The following is a 25908-nucleotide window of genomic DNA, read 5'->3' on the forward strand; positions in this document are numbered from 1 at the left end:
CAGGGGAGTGAAGAGAGAAAGGGATGGACAGAGACTTTGGAAGCAAGTTTTTTGTACTACAGTAATTAAAATTCATGTGTATTTTAGATAAGGGTGGTCTTTTGAAGGATTTATTTAAAAAACTGTATGTCTGAAGATCCAAGCATTTAAGGCTAAAGATGAATACTCAGATTGTGCTTCTAAAAATCTATGCAAGGATTTTTTTAGAGATGTAATTTTATAATATTCACCAACAGAAATGAAATATTTTTAAAGCAAATTTTAAACTAAGGTCCTGTAGACTAACATGTTCTGAGTAAATATTACAGTAACGCACAACCGTTTGTCAGTAAATTCAGAAACTGACAGTATATACCTGGGGGTTGGCAAATGCCTGTTAAATGGCTTCATTACCACTTGAATGCCTCTTTAACAGTTTCAATATTGTGTTAATAGGTTTGGCAGGCTGAAAAGCTTTTTCACTTTTAAGTTACTCGATCCCTGGAGGAAGACTCACCAGGCTGCAGGAAGGGTCATAACAGGGATAGGAAGAGGGAGGCGGGTGGACACTAAGACCCTGGGGTGCCCCAAATTTTCAGGTGCCCTATGCAGCTGTGTACACCTAAGGACAGCAGTTAAGTGGCAGGGGTGATGCAGACCTACCCAACTCCACCACATCCCAGCCCAGGGCCCTAACAGTGGTGGAGGAGTCTGCCACTGGGTATCCTCCTGCAACACACTGACTGGGTTGCAGGCCAGCTCTCAACCTGATGGTTGTCTAGTTCCCCCAGGCGACTTCCTATCTCCCCATTGGGGCATACCTGGATCTATAAGGGGATCTCTGCATTGTCCAGGTAGAAGGCCAGTAGTTGTCCCGACAACTCCTCCTTGGCATGGTAAGCATGTGGCTTGGGCAACATTGGCCAGTCCTCAGCGCCGCAGGGGTCCATGGCAATCTCCCAGTTTGGGAGCAGGCTGGAGACATCTGGCTCCTTCAGCGGCTGCAGCCCAACTGAGCTTGCAGACCCACCTTTTGTACTTCCTGTCCCATCCACTGACTTCTGGTGGGCAGGGTGAGCACAGCCTCACTCCACACACCAGGGATCTGCAAGTGCACCCACCCCCTATGGGTGGGTGGGAGGCCACTACATCACTACCCCGCCCCAGACAGCTTACCATTTAAGTAAAAATTATTCTTTTGACTTGTCTAATGTCCATGTGGCATAATTTAAAGAGGTAACAAACAAAAGAGATGGGCCTAGAATAGAATAGGCAGTGCTGAGGATGTGTAAAAGAAAGCACCTGCAAGGAGGCTGGATTCATGACTTACCATGTCTCACTCCAAGCCACAGAGACTGAAATCCCCTCTCATCACTATGGTGGAAGTACACTGATAAGGACACTGTGTGTCAGGAGGAAGTTTGCCACAGTGCTACCCTGGCAGCACCAGTAGTCTGGATAAATGAAGGACATGAGTCTCCAGAACTGCCATCCTGGCATCTTTTACTACATTTACTTTAATAAATAAAATAATAATACTTATGCTAAACAATCTGTTCCTCCAGATCTGAAAGCTCTGCATACTTGAAAGCTTGTTTCTATTGGACCAACTTCTGTTGGTGAAAGAAGATATTACCTCACCCACCTTGTCTCTTTAAAAGAGATAATATATTTAGTGCATAATAATATAATGTTCACTTTTAAAAACCCTTGCCTGTGCTTTTCTTGAACAGCACTTTAGATATACTACTAACTTCTACAGCACTGCAGGTGTGCATGGCTTTTCATAGACAAAAGCCCCAAGGAGCTCAAGTCTGGAGCCCTTACTTCACAGGAATTACTTAGGTGGCACCGGATTGGATACCATGTTGGACACAAAACAACAATGGATGTTATTGGGTGGTGGGAGGCTGCAAGAATTAGTGTTACAAAAAGAGATTATACATTCCTCAGAGCTGGGGAATTATCTTTATTATTATGCCTGTAGCAGGGCAATGACTCACCAGCAGGGCACCACCTGCTGGTTGTCTCAGCAATTAGCTCCTTCCAGCCTTCAGAGCACCCTCTGCAGGCTGGTGTCTCAACTGCCATTGGCATCCATATCCCTCCCAGAACCCAGTGCACTTTACCCTGGGGTTCTGCCCCAGCAGTATCCCCACACTCTGGGTCTCCCCTCCCTAGGGAACCCCCAACCCTCTAAACTCACCTTGCCTCAATGGCTACTGCCAGTCATCATCTAACCCCTCACTCACTGGGGCAGACTGCAGTGTAATGACCATTCATCATTGGCAAGGGGTTAGGATCAGCTGCCCCTGCCTATTCCCAGGCTGCCCCTCTACAGCCCCAGTACCTTTCTGGCTGTTTACCAGGCTGGAGCTCCCCAGTACTGTTCTACCTCAGGTACCTTGCTTCCAGGCAGCTAACCCTTCTCATTCCAGAACTAGAGCAAGGTTCCTCCAGCTTCTAGCCCACAGCCCTCTTATAAGGGCCAGCTGTGGCCTGATTGGGGTGTGGCCCCAGCTGTGGCTGCTTCCCCCAATCAGCTTAGCTGTTCCCAGCCGCAGCCCTCTCCAGGGCTGCTTTTACTATTGGCTCTGCAGGAGTGGGGCAGCTGCCCCACTACAATGCCCAACACAGTGGATATCTGATCCTCAGAGGGCCTCAATACAAATAAATAATAACAATGAAAGGACACAAGAGAAACTATTGTATGTCTCCAACTAGTCACTTCTATTTGGTGTGTCTTTTGAGTTGTTTATAAAGGGTTTAGAGACACTTTTTTCTTTCTTTGCCCCCTTCTCCTCCTTTTAAAAAACAAAGTCAGCAAATGACTCATTTGAACAAGCAAAGTCTGACAAAAGGGCCTGGGTCTTAGGTCCGGAGGTTGGGGCTGGAGGCAAACTGAGTGGAGTGAGTGAGATGTCCTGTCACCTGCCGCAGCTGGCAGTCATCCTCTTACATACATCTCTGGCTGGACAGCTAAACTGTGGATTCCATGTCAAGCTTTAATATTGAATGAGAAGGGACAAAATTACAGGTCAATAACCAGTCAGTAAAGGAAAGTAAGAAGTCAGAGGAAAAGGCAGCAGAGAGGTAACAGTGAAAAAAGAGAAAGATAAATAGTAAGATTACATTTCCCTCCACTTGTCAGCCAGGATTGGGTGTGGTGACATTATTCTTCTTGGCTCTTGCATGATTTTATTTCCCCCATAGGGTAGTTTTCCAATCTCTCTTTCTCCCTAATTGTAAAATAAATTATGAATTGGGGGTGAGAGAGGCTGTATCACATCCACTGGGATCTGATTACAAGTCTTGTTCCTGAGTGACAGCTCAATCCTAGTGTACAGTGGCATTCAAACCATTTCTCCTCCGCCTTACTCGAAGTACGCAACTAAGTACTCTCAGACTAATAGCAAAGGCAGCACACAGGCTGAGAGAAAGCCATCCGGGAAGGAAAAGTTTAAAGTAACTGGCATGGTTTTGGCTTGAGGGTTAACAAAAGGGCTAGGACACAGGGGGTGGGAGGATTTGATTGCCAGTGACTGGTAATTTCAGAAATCAGGGAGAGGGAAGATGCAGGTCACCAGAATCAGTAAACGACTAGTGTAAGAGAACAAATAGCCCTCCATAAACTTGGGCTTCCAGCTTATTGGAGAGTTTGCTCCAAAAGATGCCAAGCCATTGGGTGTCCAGGCACCTCCAACTGCTCAAGTGAGAACATCCATACACCAGTGACAGCTTCCAAGTAAGTATAATGCAGTGGAGGGATGCACATAGATTTGGGGCTGGGGAAGAAAGTACCTGAAACATTTTTAAGGGGACCCTGGGATTCAGTGAAGGGAGAAAAAGGTTCTCTCTGCAGTGTCTTGTGGGGTGTTGCATATGCATTAAGTTTGCATTCACAGAATGAAGCAGATCAATTTCATTCCAGACCAGAATGAGATGTCTGAGGGCAGCCTGTCTGTGGAATCCCTGTTGCTTGCTGACCAATCCAACAGCCCAGCAGAGGAAAAGACAAGAGCAGACAGCTCTGACACAGACCTAGAGATTGAAGGTGAGCATTTGCTGGCCACACTTCCAACTAAACCCTTTCCTTCACAGTCAGTGCAGCACCTATTAACAAGAGATTAATATAAGAAGTGGAGTCCCTGAGCAGGGACCAAGGACACTGCCCTAGTAGGAATCCCAGCACCCTTCCCGTTTTCCAGCAGTTTGGGTAAGAAAAGGGTGGACTTCTCACCAAGGCCTCTGTCTCCAAACCATGCTGGTAGAGCCCCTCTTATCTTTAGTATCACTCTCTAGCTAGTGGGTTTAGCCCTTTAGCTAGTAAATGTCTGGTTAATCAAACTCTGCTCACATTTTTATATATGGCAAAGATATCTGGAGCCTAGGATCGGCACTTTGTTAATGTACTATAAATTGAAAGGAGAAAGAAAGAAAATTAAAAACCAGAAGAATCGAAGTAAAAGGAGATGTTTGCGAGAGTCCTCAAATATAACTGTCAAAAGTACTTTAACTAGAGTGGAGTTTGTGCTGAGGTTAAACCATTGCATAAATGTAGCAATACAACCTCTAAATACTGGGTTTGATGAAGAAAGTCCAAATGACAGGTTTTTACAGAAATGCAGCCATCAGCTGTCCTGGTCTGTTCTACTGCAGCTGTGTCAGCAACTTCCAGTGGCCAAATTGATGAGAACACAGAGTTTCTTTCTGCCATTTGTAAGCCAACATGCTGCGGGTTGACCAGCCTCCTCTGGCACTATCTGCCATAGGCTTCAGTTACGATAAATAGAATAAGGCTTACTTGCCTGATGTCAGAAGTGCTTGTTTAGACCTGGAATGATTTAGTCACGTTCCAGGTTTCTGAAGTTAGATATGAGAAACCAAACAGTCAAACATAGAAGGAGTTGGTACAGGATAAGTTGTCCCAGAAACAGATGTCTTTAAGAGTAGAGATCTTATTCTTATCTTGTGGAATTCCATTTCCCTCAGCTTAGCTCAACAAGGCAAAATTAGACATAGGTCAGCCACAAAAAGCCAAGCCCATGAATCTGGCGTGGCCTGTTGACTGAAAGGTTGAATTTGACTCATGAATCTGAAAACATGCGGAGTGAGGGTCTCATGAACACAAAAAGCACAAGTGACTTCTTGGCTCCCTGCAAGCCTGGCAACTCTTGGGCTGTCCCAGTCTCCCCCATCATCACAGTTGAGGGGGAGAGAACGTGTCACATGATCCTAATCTTTTCTTCCATCAAATTGCAAGGCCAGCGCTGAGCAAAAGGGAGAAATGCACAGAGATTCTTACTAGCTTGACTCTTCGGGGGGGGGGGGGGGTTGCTTGGCTCATGTCTTCTAGCCCTTCCTCGTGAGGTAACCTATGGACCCCAGCAAGGAATCAACCAGTTCCCTCTGCAGGTGAAGAAATAGCTGCAGTGATGGGGGGAAGAGAGATGGGACACTGAGTACACTGCTCACAAGCCTCCTTTGTTTCTGTAGATACCGAGAGGTCCTTTGCAACCATAAAGGGTGCAGAGCTATATTTAGAGGCTTGCAAACTGGTGGGAGTGGTGCCTGTCTCTTACTTCATTCGGAACATAGAGGAGCCTTACATGAACCTGAACCATCATGGTCTAGGACCCAAGGGTGCCAAAGCCATTGCCATCACACTGGTGGTGAGTACCTGATCAAGGATGGAAGTAGTGTCAACTCAAAGCCAACAGGTATACTGGGCCTCTCCAAATTTTGGAGGCTATTATTTAGTGTGGGGGGGAGGGGTGGGTAAAGCTACTTTATCCTTGTAGGAGCCCTGAGAAACCCCACCATTTCTAACCCTCTACACAGAACATAAGAACCACCATACTGGGTCAGACCAATGGTCCATTTAGCCCAGTATCCTGTCTTCCTACAGAGGCCAATGCCAGGTGTGTAAGAGGGAATGAACAGAACAGGCAATCATCAAGTGATCCATCCCCTGTCATCCACTCCCAGCTTCTGGCAATCAGAGGCTAGGGACACTCAGAGCATGGTGTTGCATTTCTGACCATCCTCGCTAATAGCCTTTGATGGACCTATCCTCCATGAACTTATCTAAATCTTTTTTGAACCTATTATAGTTTTGGCCTTTACAACATCCCCTGACAATGAGTTCCACAGGTTGACTGTGTGTTGTGTAGAGAAGTACTTTCTTTTGTTTGTTTTAAACCAGCTCCCTATTAATTTCATTGGGTGACCCCAGAAATTTCTTGTGTTATGTGAAGGAATACATAACATTTCTTTATTCACTTTCTCCACACCCGTCATGATTTTATAGGCCTCAACCATATCCCCTCTTAGTCATCTCTTTTCCAAGCTGAAAAGTTCCAGTCTTTTTAATCTCTCCCCATATGGAAGCTGTTCCATACCCCTAACCATTTTTGTTGCCCTTCTCTGTACCTTTTCCAATTCTAATATATATTTTTTGAGATGGGGCAACCAGATCTACATGCAGTATTCAAGATGTGAGCTTACCATGGATTTATATAGTGGCATTATGATGTTTTCAGTCTTATTATCTATTCCTTTCCTAATGGTTCCTAACATTCCGTTAGCTTTTTTGACTGCTGCTGCATTTTGAGCAGATGTTTTCAAAGAACTATCCACAATGACTTCAAAATCTCTTTCTTGAGCGGTAATAGCTAATTTTTAGAGCACATCATTTTGTATGTATGGTTGGGATTATGTTTTCCAATGTGCATTACTTTGTATTTATCAACACTGGATTTCATCTGCCATTTTGTTACCCAGTCAGCCAGTTTTGTGAGATCCCTTTGTAGCTCTGCTTTAGACTTAACTATCTTGAGTAATTTTGTACCATCTGTAAATTTTGCCCCCTCACAGTTTACCCCTTTTCCCAGATCATTTATAAATATGTTGAACAGTACTTGTCCCAATACAGGCCCCTGAGGGACATCACTACTTACATCTCTCCATTCTGAAAACTGACCATTTATTATTACCATTTGTTTCATATTGTTTAACCAGTTGCTGATCCATGAGAGGACCTTCCCTCTTATCCCATGACATCTTACTGTGCTTAAGAGCCTTTGGTGAGGGAACTTGTCAAAGGCTTTCTGAAAGTCTAAGTACACTATACCCACTGGATCACCCTTGTCTGCATGTTTGCTGACCCCCTCAAAGAATTCTAATAGATTGATGAGGCATGATTTCCCTTTACAAAAGCCATGTTGACTCTTCCCCAACAACTCGTGTTCATCTATGTATCTGATCATTCTGTTCTTTACTATAGTTTCAACCAGTTTTCCTGGTACTGAAGTTAGGCTTATTGGCCTGTAATTGCCAGGATTGCCTCTGGAGACTTTTTTAAAAATTGGTGTGCAGTTAGCTATCCTCCAATCATCTGGTAGAGAACATGATTTAAGTGATAGGTTACATATTACAGTTAGTAGTTCTGCAATTTCATATTGGAGTTCCTTCAGAACTCTTGGGTGAATACCATCTGGCCCTGGTGACTTATTACTGTTTAATTTATCAATTTAATTTATCAAAGCTGTTGCAGCCACTAAGCTTCCAATCAAAAAAAGGAACCTCTTTGCTGACTGTAGAAGGGTCCTACAGGCCCCCTCAGGGCCTGATTTTCCAGCACTCCTACCCCCTACAAGCCCAGGAAGTAAGACAGCAAGATTGATACCCCAACCCTGGCTCTCTGCTAACCACTGGGCAGACCCAGGGAGCCTAAGATTGAGACTGGGAATTGAACCTGATTCTCCTATAACAGCAGTGCAGAGCATGAATCACTTGGCAGCTACACCACTTAACCAAGTCTCTTTCATGTCCCAACACCCTCAGCCCCAGCTCTGCCCTTTTTCACTGACCACAGTTATGTTAGGCACAGTTTCTGCAGTGCCTTATATGGGAGGTATACAGGGACTATGTAAATTACACCGAGGACATTGCCCATTTCACTAACATTCCAGCAATTCTCTGTCTCTCTCTGTCCTGTTTGGGCTGTTTTAGTCCAACACAACCATCACTCATCTGGAGCTGGAAGATAACTGGATCCTGGCTGAAGGAGTCACGTGTCTGGTACAGATGCTACGAGAGAACTGCTACATTCAAGAGCTGGTATCCAATTTTCTTCCTAGTTCTAACACACTGGAACATGGCAACATAGGAGACATACAAGCTCCCACCATTTGTCATCTCATCCAGTATCCTTCCTTACTGGGTCAGACCATTGATCTTTCAGGTCTCGTATCCCCACCTTGTGCTATACCAAATCGTACAGTGCATTTTTAATATAAAACAATAGTATCTGCCTTAGATTTTCTGCACAAAATATCTGAGGAAATTTTGAATTTTCTGAGTTTCAAGAAAATCAGTTAATTAGTTGCCAAGTTCTAATTGCCTCCTCACAAAAAAATTCACATTCTGAATGTCATAATTTTTGTGCCCCTCTAGTTTAAAAAGTACAAGCCGCAGAAAAGCAAAATAGTGAGAGCATGATGGGCTCCCCAGAGCTATGGAATTATTTAGTTAATTTGCAGGAACACACAAAATGACTACCTTCTTTCTCATAAACAAATCCTTCTACAGTATGGTTAGCCAATGGAGAAAATGTTCTGTATCGGAGATTTTCATGCTCCAAGAGGGTGTGTGGAAGCCCTTCTGAACAGATTAAGAGAGGAATACAAAATTACTTTTTTATATATGCTCTGAGTAATGTTTCCTGTATCCAAAATTGGGGGCATATGGAATGGATTTTGTAAGGCCTTGGGCTTTGTGCGGCATCAAAGATCTTTGACAAAGTAACTGCTGGTTCATTGAAGACCAAGACCTCAGTGAAGTTGTTGGCTCTGCAGTTTTGCTCCTATTACAAAGGAGCTGGGGTTGCACATACAAGTATCAAAATAGAAGGAAACCTCTGGTTTTAATTACTGTCTAAGAGTGACCCTGCCTGACTAGTGCCTCTGTCCTGCTGGTCTTGGATTCTCTTAGCCTTTCTTGCACATTCAGTCACAAACAACACTAAAAGCAGCTCCATTCTGGGGGGTTTTCTTTTCATATACTTGATACTTCCCTTTCAGAACATCTCCAATAACCACATAGGCACAGAAGGAGCGGAAGCCATCTCCAGGATGTTCCTGGATAATATTTCTTGTCTCCGGGCTGTTCAGCTCTCAGGTGGGTCCATGCATTCTAGGAAGAGGGCAGAGGAGGAGTTTGATATGATATTTTTCACTTCTATAACTCTTCTCATCCTGAAAGCACATTATAGACTATGGGCCAGATTCTGCTCTCATGTATATGTACTCTGGTGTAAATGCAGAGTAACTGCACTGAAGTCTAGATTTATACCTATATTTATACCAAGATAAGGATCTCTAAAATACAGCCACCTCTGAGCAATTTAGGTAAGGCCCTCAGTTAGGCAATGTCTGAGTGCTCTGTGGGTCCCAAAACAACACTAGAAAGGAGGTCAAAAGAAGAGAAAGTGGGGAGATAACCTCTTTCAACCCTATTTGTTCTTCACCATTATGGGATGCCATTCCAGCCAGCCCAGGAGATTCTCCCAGACACAGTGCAATGTCACAAAGGAGACCATTGGGCTCTGTTAACACATGCTTCTCCTCTGCAGGAAACAACTTTAGGGAGGAAACTGCCCAGTACTTCGCTGAGGCACTACTGGTGAGTAACCTGGCAGCAGCAGAGCCCTGGGCCACCCCCTCCCCAGCAGCCGTGTTGCGGAGCCCTGGGCCACCCCACCTCCAGCAGCAGCAGGGCCCCAGGCTGTCCCACCCCAGCAGCAGCGTGACCCCAGAGCGCCCTCCCCCCCTGCCCCCGGAGCAGCAGCATCCCCTGGAACCTCCCCCACAGCAGCAACGTCTGCAGGAGCGCCCCCCTTCCCCAGCACCTAAGATTTAGTTATGCAGTATTTTTAATAAAAATCATGGACAGGTCATATGCCATGACTTTTTGGTTATTGCCCATGACCTGTCCATGACTTTTACTAAAAATAGCTATGACAAAATTGTAGCCTTAATTAAGGGCTCTCCCCATTTTAAAGTCCATACTTACTTGGTTTGATTCCCACCTCTTAGTACCCAGATGATTTCCTGACATAATTCTGAGGAGTGCTTGTCACTTGCTTTAGAAAGGAGACAGGCTTGGAGGACAGGGAGAAGTGTGTACCAGGTCAATGTTTTCTGAGGACAGCTGTTGGGTTCTGGCTAGGAGATGAACCTTCTGGAGTGCGTAACAGGAGTACAGAAGGGGATTTTGAGAATGCAAAGCTTTCAAGAAACATAAGTGGTCTGATTTAAATCACTTTGAAAGTCACAAGTGAAAAGAAGTTTAGTGCCTTTCTCAATTTTGTCTCTATCACAAAAACCATAACACAATTTGGCTTCGCTGGACGTTTCTGCCCAGGATCTGCATTTGTAACATGAAGTGCTATAGGTCAGGAATGAGGCACATTGGTGGAGGTGGAATATGGGGACAGAACTGGAATAGCAGGGGGGTGCTGCAGAACAGGACTAGGTCCATGAACAGAGAATCATAGAATCATAGAATATCAGGGTTGGAAGGGACCCCAGAAGGTCATCTAGTCCAACCCCCTGCTCAAAGCAGGACCAATTCCCAGTTAAATCATCCCAGCCAGGGCTTTGTCAAGCCTGACCTTAAAAACCTCTAAGGAAGGAGATTCTACCACCTCCCTAGGTAGGAGCTGTGAGAGTGAAGTTTGAACAGCATTTGTTGTTACTGGACCTAGCTGCATAAAGTCCTTTTGACTCCTCTGTTTCATGAGGAAAAAATACCATGTTAAAAGACTGACAAACCTGCTTTGTTCTGGGAATCATAATTCTCTGTCTCCGTGCTGACAAACTGCTGTGCACTAGAATAGCTGAAAGCCTATATTTCATTCTCTTCTGGGGTCTTAAGATGGCAGCTGACTACAGCTGGATGGAAGATCTGATTCTCTCTATACCATTTCTCTCCATAGGGCAATTACCGAGTGAAGGAGCTGGACCTCAGCCACAATGAGTTCTCTGAGAAGGGAGGAGAGCATCTGGGACAGATGTTGGGTAACTCCACTCATTACTTCCACAGAGCCAGCTGGGCAGTCAGTACAGGCACCCTTTCCCTTAGAGAGCTCTGGGGGCCAACCCTGATGCAGAAGTGAATCCTCCACTTTTCTTACATTTTACAGCAAGAAGGTTGTGGGGCCTGATGGCTACTGTAAAGGACTGGGAGCCAGGGCTTTAACCTTCCTGGTTGGGCCATTGATTCACCCTTAATTCCACTCACTTTGGGTGACTCTCTCAACTTCCTTGGGGCTGAGACTTCTCAATCTGCCAAAATCCAAATCTCAGGTGCTAATAGTATCACAGGGAAAGACCTTTACAAATCTCTCTCTTTCTCTTAGCATTTCTGCCTATCACAATGGCCCCTTGGCAGCAAATGTATGCTTTTTAACCACACAGTGCTCTCTTAAACTATACTGAAATCCTTTCTTTGGTCCAAATAACACTTTCATTTTCCTGATTCAGTGTTTCCACCATCATGGATTTACTGTTAAGATCAGCCCAGGTCTTTAGAAGACCGATAAATTCAATCCTGCAATGAGTGACAAGGGACTGTGTTTGTGCCTCAGTTAATCCAGTGGGGAAACGGGGTCTAAAGATAAACAGGGGCCCTCACAGAGCAAGCAGAGGCTGTGTCTGAGCCCAGCTTTCATGTGGAAATAAATTTCTTTACTTCCAGCTCCACTGAGGCACAAAATGAAAAGATATTTGCAAAAACATTTTTAATCTTTTTTTTTTTTTAAATTGGGCAAACCTGCCAGGGTGCTGAGATGCAAACTGCTGTCCATGGAGAATCATCATAAAATCAGATAGGAATATGTTGGCAGCCAGCCTCTTGCCCCAATCAGAGGTCATTTTCCAACACCGTAGCAGGCCTCCTCTCTCACTAATGGATTCACACACAGCACTAATGGATTCACACACATCCTACCCTGAGTAAAATTGCCACCATGTGCCATGCTTTGCAGCTGGACTGGTACAGGCACACATACAGCTGTGCACATCTGACACAAAGGGTTGAACTTCTATTTGCTTGCTAATCAGCTGCAGGCAGAGGGTATCTTGCTTTTTTGTGTATGTAGAAAGTAGAATCCCACCCATCTGTTACAGAAAGTGAGCCTCCACTGGTATGAGCCATCTCCCTTCCCTCACCCCTCCAGTGTAATATGCTCTTTGCATAAGCCAGAGAACTGTGTTCTTCTGCCTCCTCGAGCTGAAAATTACACCTCCAGCTCAAAGTGGAGACGTACCCAGCATCACCAACATCTTCTCTGCTCTTCAGATTCTCTGGTGAGCATGGAGACTCTGGCTAGAGTTAAAACAGAGGCAGGTTTCACCGGCTGCAAGTCAGTTCATGTTGCTGATGGATCTGTAGCAACCCTTTGTCTTGGTCTCTTAGCAATGGTTTGGTGGAGGAATCTGGGCTCTGGAACTTAAGCTGCTTTTCAGGGCATCTCTGCTTTTCCGATCAGGTTGATAGCCCTCAGAATGTTGCTGAGCCTGCCCTGCTCCAAGAAGCATCTGGAGCATAGGCTATTTCATGCTCTCCCCTTGTAGAGGGCACCCTTGGGCCTCACAAGACCAGCTACCAACTCAGAGAATTCCACTGCACTCTGTCACCGTTCAGGGCAACTGCACCTGTATTTCCCTTCAGAGGTCCAACAGGCCTCTCACAAGCCTCCAGCTCCCCAGCTGTTGTCTTTCCTGTATCCCACTACATTTTGACCGAGGTACTTCCAGGTAGAGACATGCTGCCCAAGCACACTTGTTTGCTTTCTCTTCAGAGATGGTTAACGGTGTGACTGGCCAGAGCTATAAGTTACCATACAGTTCTTTCTGAGCAAACCTATTTGATTCTTAAGGTCAAAGCGTTACAGACAAAACATTAAAAACAATAAAAGAACCTACACGCATGCTAATAATTTTATCAGAGATCACCCGAACCCTTACATGGGCTCTGGCAGGAGTAATTCTTCAGTCTCCATCAGGGGTTTTCTTGTGGTTTCAAATTCATCACAGCTTCAGCTCATAACAAGCACAGTCATAACATATTTAGTCCACCCTTTGTACAGTTCAGAGGTCTTTGATCTGGAATTTACAGGAACAGGTAATTAGTAGACAATGGCTTTTCCTCTCCAGACAGGGCTCAAAAGGGTGGATTCCAAATAGGTGATTTGCATTCCCCTTAATCCCAGGTACTTCCTAGGAAATCCACTCTACATGTATTATTCCAAAAAGGCCTTTGAAATTCCTAATCCTTTCCATAGAGGGCATTAGTCAGTCTCCTTAGAGAAATTACACACAATTTCCCACTAACACATACACAACTGCATATTTAATATAATGGACCACAAAGGTATTGAACCTAATTTAGTAAGGTTTAATTTAAATCAATAAAGTTCATTCATGACATTGCAGGAAATTGTCAGTCTGTCACACACACCTTACAAGAGGAGTATTTGGTGCTCAGGCCGCTATCAGATTCCCACTGGAGGAAGGGGCAGTGATCCCTGGTATCACTATCATGTATCAGTGACGGGGGCGTTATTAGTGGGGATGGCAGCAGTAGTGTCGAGTGTGGAATCAATACGGAGTGTAGCAGCAGCAGGTTGTTTCTCTAATATAGGATGTGTTATTATTCCTTTAAGATCCCTAATAGTATCTGTAGCCTGTTTCTGCGGCCTGTGTCTAGTGTCGTGGGAGGTGGGGAAATGTAGAGTCTTTTGTATGAATATATTTGCGCATGTATCTGTATGCAGCTCTGTGTATAGTAACTGCAAGTTCGTGTGTGTGTGTGGGTCAGTGAGAGAGAGAGACTGTGTGAGTCTGTCTGTGAGCATGCTTACCATGTGTGTCTAGCTATATTATTTATCTATATGTGTTCACTTGTAGTATGTATTGTACGGTGTGTGCCTGGGATTATCTCGTGTCTCCCCACTCCTTAGATAACATGAATCTCTAGTGCCTTTTAAAATGCATTTCTGTTCATTCTCCTTCTTCAGCTACCATCTCTTTTCCTCTTCCTCAGCCAACAATGAAGCACTGGAGTTTCTGAACCTGAGCTGGAACCACTTGCAGATGAAGGGGGCTGTGGCATTGGGTGCTGGTCTCAGAGTAAGCCTCCCTCCTGAATAATGATAAGCCTGACCCTGATTGTTAGCTGAGCTTGGAAGGTTGGCATGTCCTGGCTGAAGCCAAGTGGAGTATCCCAAGGGTCGGTCCTGGGGCCAGTTTTGTTCAATATCTTCATAAATGATCTGGAGGATGGTGTGGATTGCACTCTCAGCAAATTTGCAGATGATATTAAACTGGGAGGAGTGGTAGATACGCTGGAGGGGAGGGATAGGATACAGAAAGACCTAGACAAATTGGAGGATTGGGCCAAAAGAAATCTGATGAGGTTCAATAAGGATAAGTGCAGGGTCCTGCACTTAGGACGGAAGAACCCAATGCACAGCTACAGACTAGGGACCGAATGGCTAGGCAGCAGTTCTGCGGAAAAGGACCTAGGGGTGACAGTGGACGAGAAGCTGGATATGAGTCAGCAGTGTGCCCTTGTTGCCAAGGAGGCCAATGGCATTTTGGGATGTATAAGTAGGGGCATAGCGAGCAGATCGAGGGACGTGATCGTTCCCCTCTATTCGACATTGGTGAGGCCTCATCTGGAGTACTGTGTCCAGTTTTGGGCCCCACACTTCAAGAAGGATGTGGATAAATTGGAGAGAGTCCAGCGAAGGGCAACAAAAATGATTAGGGGACTGGAACACATGAGTTATGAGGAGAGGCTGAGGGAGCTGGGATTGTTTAGTCTGCAGAAGAGAAGAATGAGGGGGGATTTGATAGCTGCTTTCAACTACCTGAAAGGGGGTTCCAAAGAGGATGGCTCTAGACTGTTCTCAATGGTAGCAGATGACAGAACGAGGAGTAATGGTCTCAAGTTGCAGTGGGGGAGGTTTAGATTGGATATTAGGAAAAACTTTTTCACTAAGAGGGTGGTGAAACACTGGAATGCGTTACCTAGGGAGGTGGTAGAATCTCCTTCCTTAGAGGTTTTTAAGGTCAGGCTTGACAAAGCCCTGGCTGGGATGATTTAACTGGGAATTGGTCCTGCTTTGAGCAGGGGGTTGGACTAGATGACCTTCTGGGGTCCCTTCCAACCCTGATATTCTATGATTCTAAGCACTGGTCTGCCCTTGCTCTGCTAATGGTTCTTTTATATCGTCACTAGCCATTCAAGTTCTTGTGTTTGCCAATAACCTGTGCCCCTCTAATTTTACAGAGTGGTCAACTTTAGGCAACACTCAAAACCAAGCAACAGAGAAACAACAGATACTCCCATCCATACCCTCCTCTGACAAAGGGGTCTTCTTCCATGACACATACTCCCAGTGACCCCTCATCTAGGCTTCGCACCTGTCAAGCTTTAGTTTACTTTAGATTAATCTGCTTCAGAGATCCCAATTTGGGCAGAGGCACAGATTCGCCTCCCTACCCACACTCTCAAACATCACCCATCTCTGAGCCAAAGTCTGTCTGATGATGATGTAATGGCTAACATGATTCATGAAAGACTGTTCGGGCACAGCACCTCCCTCTCCAATGTACGGCTTCATGGATGCTGGTTGGCCTTTTCATAATCACCTATTTTCAGAGTAGCATGTAAAGGACTGTGCACTCTAGTGTAAAGGGCACCCCTGAGAGAAAGCCCTTAGTGGGGAGTCTCTGTGGCACTGGTAGTAATAGGGCAGTGCTGAGAGGAAGCTCACTTCACTGAAGTCTGGGCTGGATTTGGTAGCTCACACAAAGAGGGCACTGACAGTCAGTGCTGGGAGGAAGTTCACACCAGTGGGCTGTGGGCTGGCCCTGGTTAGCTCACACAGGTTCTGTCCCACTCAGCACTGCTGATAAGAATTTTGCATCACTGTGCTCAGAGCTGGCATTGGCAGGTCACATCTGTGAGGAAACTCACACTGCTGGAGCCCCAGCTGGCATTTGCTAGGTCCTGCTGTGAGGCCGCTGACATGGGTGGAATCCTATCTGGCAAATACAACAGTGAAGAAGCAGGCAGAGCTCTTAAGTCCCCAGTTGGTTCACTGCCTCAGTCATGAAAGGGGGCTTCACAAGAGGAATAGATTGATGCATCAGCTGGATTTGCAATGGCTGTGATGCCAGTGGTGATCACCTCTCTTCTCTCTCTGGAGGCCAATGGAACACTGAAGATACTTGACCTCTCATGGAATGGCTTTGGGAATGAGGGGGCTCTGGCCCTTGGAGAAGCTCTCAAACTCAACAACATTCTGGTCCAACTGGACATCAGTAGCAACCATATCAACAATGAAGGGGCTGGGAAGCTGGCCAGGGGGTTAGAGGACAATGGAAATCTCAAAATCCTGAAGGTAAAGACAAAGGCTTTTTGGGCAAGGAGTAAGGGAAGGGAGTGGAAAACCCTTAGCCAGGGGGGTGAGGAAAACTCTGATATGAGCTGCCTAAACTGAAACGGAGAGTAAATTGTTTTATGCTAAGCTAGAGGCAGGCAAAGGAGGAGAAGAAGGAGGTGACCAGAATGTATTCCTGTAGTTGGCTTTGCAGAGTTTAATGGGAACGTGACAAGATGGACAGATAATGAAGATAAACTTGTTGAAAGGGCACAGTTGGGCCATGACCCTCCTAAAGTCTAGACTGACGGGGAAAGAGAGACACCCACACCCATTGCCAGGAAGTGAAATTCTCCTCCTAATCTGTTTCCATTTGTCTTCCACTACAGCTGTCTCATAATCCCCTAACTGTAGAGGGTGCCGTTGCGCTTGTCACATCCATCAGGAAGAATCCAAAATCCAAGATGGAAGAGATCAACATCTCAGTAAGATGGTGTTAGGGTTGGGAGAATCCCAAAATATATACATTAGAACTTTTTGGACCCACCTGAATTCTAGCGCTAAACCCTTTCAGAACCCTTTGAGGTCTGTCTTCTGGGTTACTTGTATCAGTTCAGCTCCAGCCACTAATGACAAAAAGTTACTATTTAACAGCTCTTCAATGGCATGAGTGGAAGTTGTGATGTCTCAGTCTAGTTCCTGGTAGATAGTTATCCATATCACCATCACAGTTAGCAGTAATTGGCCATCTTGACTAGAATCTCAGAAAAGAGGACAAAGCATGAGTTTGCCATCAAGGCTAAGCTCCTTTCTCATGCTACAATATGGCCTTCCAGGGCAGTATAGTAGAATATGTGCCCAGGTACTATGGTGATCGCTGTGTAGAAACGGGGGTTTCAAGTTCCTAAGTAACTTTTTTATTCCAAAAATTACTAACATATTATAGCCATACCAAGAAATGATAGGACAAATCTTAATCATTGCCTCTCTTCATGCCCAATGTGACGCTCACTATTTTAGAGTCATACATGGTTCTTTGCCAGATCTTAGGAGATACCACAATTAAAGAGAAGCAAAATAAGCACTATGAGTATTTTATTATTAAATAAAGAAAAAAAATAAAAATAAAACAGAACACAAACAAGCAATAACAATCATTACTTCAGTTACAATCTCTTCTGCATGCCTCTCTGTGAAGAGCTTTTTTACTTCAAGGGTGGGTCCTCTTCTAATGGAGCTACTCTTCTTTAGGTAAGAGAAGACCAAACAATATTATTCCCCAAATCAGTAATGAGTCCTGTCTAAGTATATCACAGGTAACTAAAACTGTTTATAGATGGACAAAAGAATTTCATTCAAGAATAGGTGACTCCTATTTGGTTTATCATGGATAACAAACACATTATAAATGGACAAAGATGAGTAATCTTAACTAAATTCTATGAAACCAAAGACATTTAAATTCAGTTACTTAAAAGAAGCCATTCAATGAGAGGTCTTGAGACAAGTAATTAATGCATATTAAGTATCTTAAATCCAAATTAAATCACACATTTTCTCTTTATTTACAAGAGTTAGCTGATGTCTTCTCTCCAGGAATGTATAGTCTGTTTAACAGAAGAAGCAGTTAATACCTTAAATTACAATAGTTTAATATCTCATTAAAACCATTAAAAGAAAAATTTGAATCTAATCACTTGGGAGTGCTTTGATAAACTTCATCTCACCAATGCTGCTGTAGACCAGTGGTTCTCAACCAGGGGTACGTGTACCTCTCAGAGTAGCAGAGGTCTTCCTGGGGGTACATCAACTCATCTAGATATTCACCTAGTTTTACAACAGGCTACATAAAAAGCCCAAGCAAAGTCAGTACAGAAATTTCATAAATGACTTGTTTATACTGCTCAAGGAGAAAGCAAGCAATTTTTCAGTAATAGTTTGCTATGACACTTTTGTATTTTATGTCTGATTTTGTAAGCAAGTTGTTTTTAAGTTAGTTGAAACTTGGAGGTACACAAGACAAATCAGACTCCTGAAAGGAGTACAATAGTCTGGAAAGGTTGAGAGACACTGCTGTAGACACTGTTGTGTCATGCTGCAGAAATAGTGCTGAACTGGAAGCTTACTTCTTCTTAATGTTCAGTTTTAGGTTTTTTTCCTCAGCTGTCTATTACAGCTGCTGCTTTCTTACAGAGATGAGATGAACAGCTGAGCTTAGAGGAAGGTGCTGTGATGAGTGTGCTGTTGAAGCTGAGAGATGGGAGCAGAGTATTACTTGCTTATTCAGTTTGGAGAGATTTGTAATCTTCTCCTTCCGTAGTATCACTGGAGAAGGAAGGTATACCTCATTCAAGGCTTGGCTGGACTCAAATATCAGCTGCTGTCACCCTTTCACTGGCTTAGCACCTTCATAAAACAGTCTTAGTAGCATCTTCAGCTGCTGAATATGCAATCTGTGAATGCACATGCAGCTTATGTCCTTGCGGTGGGAACTTCTCAGAGAGTATTTAAAGTTTAGAGTTTTAATCTTTCCTTTATTCAGTCCATTCAGTCTCATCAGAGATTGAAACAGAATTTCATCTGCTAGTAAAGGAGTACAAACACCCCTGTTTCCTACATAATGGACTTTCAGTTCTCCAATAGCCCTTTTAAACTTCTCAGAGAAAATCTTTAAATTCAAATAGTCAAAGAAGACATCATCTCTTCTTCTTGACTAATTAATTCCCCCCATTAACATCACTGTTTTTATACTTTAATGGCTTCTTACATTAGTCACCAGTTATTTAATCATTTCTGATATATTTGTACACAAAACATTTCATTATTCACATAGCAATGGCATCAGAAAGTTATTATATCAGGCTTGCAATTTGATAAAAATATTTGCAACTATACGTCTAAAAATAATCATATATCAACTTAAGTAATCAAGAAATAAACAACGGTTTTCACCTTTAAATGGAAACACGGAATGAGATGTAAACAAAAGTCTTCTACACAACATTTCCCAATCATAAATTTTCTCCTTATCACTTGAAGAAAGAAGACTTTAGAATGTCTATAAGAGAAATCATTTTCAATAAGAATTTTTTCTAGAATCCTTTGTGTGGGATTGAAACCAAGAGGTTCTTTTCTTTGCAGAGAAAAGGGGTGAAAAGGCCCATTTTTCTGATTTCTTAGTTTATCTCTAGATAGCACATCCAAAGCATTAATCCTCCTTACATTCTTTTACACAGTTTACCACTTACAGCATTTACAACTTGCAAGTAAAGACTCATATTAAATATTCTATAAAAAGCATGAATCACAATAACTAATACTAAAACATATGATAAAAGAAAATAGTATGAAATACTAAACCAAAATAGAAGGTATCAAGATGAATTTCAGAGTCTTGGTAACTTCACTTGGGGTAATAAACATGTTGTTATTTTCCTTGAGCTTTGGAAGCCTGTCACACTGACAGAAAGCAGAGGCCTCCAGGAATCTCCTTACCTAGCTTGATGTTTTATATAATTAAATAAGCAACTAACGAGCATTTGAGCAATCATATTATCCAAGCATCATGTGTATGAACATAATTTTAATTGTCTCTTAAAATTTCAGTAAAGGCAAAGACAAGTTTGTAATAACCTAACATAATAAAAATCAATTATAATGATTTCATTAATAACCAGTTTTGCATCAATATTGAGGTTTACCCCCTACAGGTAGCTATAAAATCTTAAGACAGAATATTGTATTAGTGCTGTTCTTGCTATGCCTGCTCTGGGGATAGTTGAGGTAAGTCTGATTTTCAGAAATGCTGAGCCGCCACTACTCCATCAAAATCAGTGGGCCCTGCAAGTGCTCAGCGTCTCTGAAAACCAAACTCTTAGTCTCCAGATACTGCCGATATGTAACCTTTCACCAGCACTACATACTTAGAGCCGTGCAAAACCGTGGGTATCCGCTTTATATCCATGGACCATTTCTGCAGATAGCAGTGCAGATGCGGATACAAATTTTGTATCCACACAGGGCTCTGACGGTAAGAGCCGTGCGGGCAGCTGTGAGGAACCGCGGCACGGATCCACTTGCCCTGGGCGGGTGCTTGGGGGGCAGGGACACTGGGCGGGGGCTGCTTGGGATCCATGCCCAGGGCAGGTGGAGGGTCCACCACAGGTCCCCACAGCTGCCCGCCTGGCTATTACCAGGGCAAGGCTGCAGCTCTGAGTTGCCCCCTCCCTGCTAGAGCCAGGTCGGGGAAAGCCACACTGGCAGCTGTGGGGAGCCTGGGTCTCTCCACCTGCCCTGCATGGCGGGCTGGGACACTGGGTGGGGGGCTGCTTGGGCCTTCCGCCCAGGGCAGGTGGAGGGTCTGCCACGGCTCCTCACAGCTCCCAGAACCCCTCCCAGATTCCCCTGTCCCTGTAGGGAGGACTGTAAAGAGGCATTATTGGGGAAACTAACCCCTTTGACTTTAGATCACAGTTTTAATATTATTTTTTCTGCAGAAAGCCAAGCAATAATGAACAGGTCATATGTTGAGCAAGTGGGGAGGGGACCACGCTGATGACCGACTATTCGAGCAAGGCGGCAGATGTGTTTCAGCTTGATGGGCATTTGTCTTGTGTCAAACAGAAGTAAATTTTATCAGCAGTGGTGATGGGTGGTGAGGATAAAGAAAGGGAATATATGCTCAGAAGCTGAAGCACTGGAGAGTCTTGGGCCCGCAGTGGGATCCACTAAAGGAGAGAAGGTATGAGGCATATGGTCACAGATCATAGTTTAACAGCAACAACAACATAAAAAGATAACACAATGTCTCTGGCACAATGGCACAGCCTGTGTCCATTTCAGGGACATCCAACTAAGACTTGGATAGAACTGGTGGCAAATAAAGCAAGTCCTTTTCCCAAGAGAGAATCCAACTATTTTCCCAAGGGAGAATAGTTAATATTGACATAAGATGGGGTTCATTAATACAGGAGGTTTCTTACTTTCATTAAACACCAAGGCAGGCTGGACAATATGGCTGGGATGCCTGTGCTGAATGTAGTGTCCTCTTTCCCCTACATTAGAATGTGCTTGTGAATGGAAGCTTCCTCAAGCTGCTGGATGTGGTGTGTCAGGTGCACCCTGAATTAGATGTCATCTATGGTGGGGTTCAAGGCTTCATCTCCAAGAAGCCTGAACAGCGTCCAGACCCCATGAAGCTGATTCAGGTAAGCAGTCCAGATTGGTTCCATAGTCTCTCCACACCAGTGCACAAACTCCGGGCTACTGCAGAGAGGGGTGAGCTTTCTTCTCAGCAGAAAATTCATCCAGTCAGGACCCTCCAGAAGAGGCCATGCAGTCTCCTCTTGTATTGTGAAATGGAGCATTCCATAGCCACACATTAAATTCCATGTAGAATTACTTAACAAATCTTTCTGGTTTTTAGGGGAAACACATGGCTGGGGATTGGATGGCTCACAGGAGTCTGAATAGGCTACAAACTTCTTTTTAACCTCTAGTCTGATGGTTTGAATCTCATTCAGGTCATTAGTGACTAAAAAATCATTAGTAATACTAATTCTGTGACTTTGGATGACAGCTTTAATCCAAGGCTTTCAAAGCACTCTACAAAAATGCGTTAGTATTATCTCTGTTTTACAGGTGAGGAAACAGAGGCACAAGGAAGTTAAATGGCTTGCCTAATTTCACACAGCAAGTCAGTGGCAGGGTTGAGAATATAACCCAGCTCTTCTGATTCCCAGTCCTATTCTATAATCCCCTGACAGTACTGCTTCCTTGTCTAACCGTCAGATGAGCTGTCTGAAACATGCTGGTGAAGCTCAGTTCAGATCATCACAAACCCCCACTATCCCCATTGAACTTAATAGGACCCCTAGTTGTCACATTTTTGGAGCCTTCAGGATTAAGCTACACAAGATATTATATGATTTATTAACAAAGATTGCCAGAAACTTTATATAACTGGCTATTTTCAAAGGCCTGTAATTTCTACAAATGACAGCAGGTGGCGATGTCATAAAATGAAACCTGGTGATCTGGATAAAACTTTTTTCATGATCAGGTTGCTACTGCTAACCTGGCTGCATTCCTTAGTGTCTAAGCAGACTATTATCCAGTTAGCCTTTGCAACACTATATGTGGCTTTGAATAAGTGTGTTGGGATCTATACAAGGTGCTAGGAGACCTAGTGTACAGCCTGGGTGCACTTGGAACAGCTGGTTGCACTGAAGGTGGGAGAAGTGGTGAGAGCCACAGAGAATTGTTCACTGTGTGTACAGATCTTGGTGGCCAACACAGACCTGGGATGAGAATGAACAGCAAAGAAGACGTGTTTGCAACAGAATATGGTATCAAAAATAGACAAAGCTGTTTTGGGTTGCATGTGCAGAAGCACCACAATTTACAGCAAGAAAATGCTATTCCCTCTCTACATGACATCAGGAATAAAAAAAATTATTAAAGCTAATGTTAAAATTATATACATCTGGGTATAATGCTTAAATTATCCAAAACTACAAAGTTTGGTTTAAAAAACAATAAAATACAGATGATACATAATCTGCAATATCCCAAATTAAGGCTGATAAATTTAACAATACAGTTTAAATATTAGCATCCAAATATTCAAGTACATCACTCATAAAAAGTTATACTAAAAGTAGCTTGTGGAAAGCAAATATAGTAATGAGTGTAGATTGTCCCTCAGTAATTGAGGATATAGGATAGGTTGTCCCTCAGTAAATACAATCCATCAGAGAAGTATTTCAGTTACTTTCCTGACTTCACTTCTCAGTGGCACTCTAGCTCATTTCTCCTAGAATATTGCATTCAGGTCTGGACTCCTTGGGGCCCGTAAGACATTGTCAGACTGGAGGTAGTTCAGAGAAGGGCAATAAAAATGATCAGGCACCTGGAGGAAGAGACTGACTTAGGAGGATACATCCAAAGAACTAAATATTTATCATTTGATCAAACAATGACTTGTGTGGTGGGGCCTTGAGAATCATATATAAATATTTGAAGGATAAAGAGCAAGGAGATAGAAGAATTATTTAGGGTTGTTCCAATGGGGTCTAAGTAGGAAGAACTGGATGAGCCTGAGCAAAGGAAAATTTAGCCTGAAAATTAGGACAAATGGCTCCATTAGATCAGTGCTACTCAAAGTGATGGTCCACGGACCGGTGCCGGTCCGCGAGCCATCGGCTGCTGGTCTGCGCGCACATTGGGGAAAAAAATTGCCAGTCCCCAACATCAGATAGCTTGAGAAGCACTGCATTAGAAGCTCAGATACCACAATAATGAGCACAGTATAAATACCTAGAAAGATACCAGACTGCAGAATAGTCTCACTAAGGAAGTGATAGAGGCAGTTACTGAACACTATTTCAGTTTTATCTTTGTTTCTCTGCTTCTCCTAGAACTACTTGGATGAACGCAAGTTGAGACTCTGGGATTTCTTTAGGAACATGGACAAAGATGGAAGTATGAAGATCCCTGTGGCAGAATTCCGGAAAGTCATGATGCAGGTGTGCTTCAGAAACAGTGTCTTCTAATTTTCTCAGGGTAGGGTATTGTTATGAGGAAGCTCACACTGCTGAAGCCTCCAGCTGATACTGGTTGAGCCCTTCTGTGAGGAAGCTCACACCACTAGGCTAACTCCACATGTGTCATGAGAAACACTTATCCCTGAATGAGGCACAAAGGAAATGCCATGAGACCTAATATATGATGTGGGTGGCAAAATAGCCATGGATCCATTCTGGAATAACATTAACCATGTAAAATTCCAGTATACCAACTCCCATCTATCTTGGTTCCTCCAGGGTACTTAAAAGAAACATAGATGATGAAAGGAGACTGATTGTGTGGAATATGTCTATTGGATCTTTATGGATGATCTCTGCACAGTGCTATGGGAAAAAACAAAGCCGCTTCAGTCCCTGCCAACACATCCTGAGGAAAAAATCCCTCCTTTGCCCCAACTATGGTGATCACTTCAACACTGCCTGTGAGAAAACACCCACAGTTCAATGTTTAATCTTGTTTACACCTGACAAAGAAAGGGTGCAAAAAACAACTGCATTTTTTCTTGAATGCTCGGAAAGGTGGATTTGGCCACCTGCTAAAATTCTCCCCTCCCTTTCTAATTGCTCCAGGCTATTCACCTACTTATTAAATAGTGACTGCTTCTCATGCTGGTAAAAAGAATTCTTTGTGCAAAGAAGCCACGCTGTCTGGCACCATTTGTATTTCAGCCACTGGGAGCCACAAGAGGAGAGATAATCAATCTCCTTTCTCCCTTCTCCCACCAGCAATCAAGAATTCCACTAGATCGAGCACAGATTGTGGAACTGGTGCACAAATTGGACCAGCACCGGACAGGGATGGTGGATTACAGGTGAGTGAAGCATCTCCCGCACTTGCTTTCTCTCTCGTTTTCTTCTTTTCTTTATTTGTCTCAGTTCTGATTGATACTGAATGAACCTAGGCTAGTTCACTCTGGAGGGGAGGACACAGCTGGGGCACATGGCATTGGTCATTCAGGGATCCCTCCTACTCTGTGACATGATCCAGACTGCCTTTTTGAGTAGCCTAGAGGTGAGATTACCAGCTGCATGCGTAGCAACCCTTTTGATCCAGGCCAGAACTTCTATATTTTTCTGCACTCTTCTCGTATACCACAAAATCCCTCATGTTTCCCAAGCCTGCCGTGAAATGGCATGAATCTCACAATGGAATGGCATTTTCAGTGCTGCACATGTTGTTGTGTGACAGTTATGGACTCTCCTGGTATCATCTCAGCATCACCCTCCACTCTGAAACCCAGAAGAAGATTCCATAAAGGCAGCAAATCTCTGCTTTCAGACCCTCTATTCCATCCTGAGAGACCTCCATTTCTTTGCTTCCTTATATGATCCTTCTTCTTAGGGGTCCCGGTCTTCTGCACAAACCTGCTTTCAAACCACAGTGCCTTCCGTAATTCTGAATAAATATCAGCCTTTAGCAGTAGTGTGGAAGTTCTGAGAGTCTGAGTGGTCGGACATTCCAAGGCTGTTCGGAGCTGCAGGCCAAGCCACTTGTCCTGGGAAAGGAAATTGCCCCTAGATTTGCAGTCTAAGATGCGACTGATGATCTCAAAGCTCTGATAATTTTGCCAGAATATCCTCACTCTTCAAACACTGCCATGGATTTTAAATATGTCATATTATAGTCTAGATTTAAGGTCTGAAGCAGATGGGCCAGTTTTGCAAATGTTAATCTAGTCTATCCAGCTGGGTCTATTTCATGTGCCATAGTGTTACTGTCACACATATAGCTAAGAGATGGGACAGATCTAACTTTGATGTCCGGATCGCTCCCACCTCAGACAGTTTTTTCATGGCCTTCTCAGTGTCTTTCAGGCATCTAGGAGGAGGGAGAAGGTTCATTAAACTGGTTTAAAATCCTGATTTCTCTTCTTTCACCTTTTAAAT

At 43.8% G+C, this 25908-nt stretch overlaps 1 protein-coding gene across 1 annotated transcript in view; it reads left to right on the plus strand.

Moving 5' to 3' along the window:
- Window positions 1-3885: 3885 nt before the first annotated feature.
- The window catches only part of LRRC74A (leucine rich repeat containing 74A), a gene marked incomplete at both ends in the record, with an annotated part of 31814 nt that continues 9791 nt past the window's right edge, over window positions 3886-25908 (plus strand). The window contains 12 exons of the mRNA XM_084629812.1: window positions 3886-4033; window positions 5476-5651; window positions 7993-8100; window positions 9063-9159; window positions 9614-9663; window positions 10979-11060; window positions 14089-14174; window positions 16262-16456; window positions 16825-16920; window positions 21499-21642; window positions 23854-23961; window positions 24748-24833. Of these exons, the coding sequence (XP_084485938.1) occupies window positions 3886-4033; window positions 5476-5651; window positions 7993-8100; window positions 9063-9159; window positions 9614-9663; window positions 10979-11060; window positions 14089-14174; window positions 16262-16456; window positions 16825-16920; window positions 21499-21642; window positions 23854-23961; window positions 24748-24833 (1376 nt within the window). The remainder of the gene's footprint in view (window positions 4034-5475; window positions 5652-7992; window positions 8101-9062; window positions 9160-9613; window positions 9664-10978; window positions 11061-14088; window positions 14175-16261; window positions 16457-16824; window positions 16921-21498; window positions 21643-23853; window positions 23962-24747; window positions 24834-25908) is intronic.

This window comes from Lepidochelys olivacea (assembly GCF_965140295.1).
Source record: "Lepidochelys olivacea isolate rLepOli2 genome assembly, chromosome: 6".
NCBI classification, from domain to species: domain Eukaryota; kingdom Metazoa; phylum Chordata; order Testudines; family Cheloniidae; genus Lepidochelys; species Lepidochelys olivacea.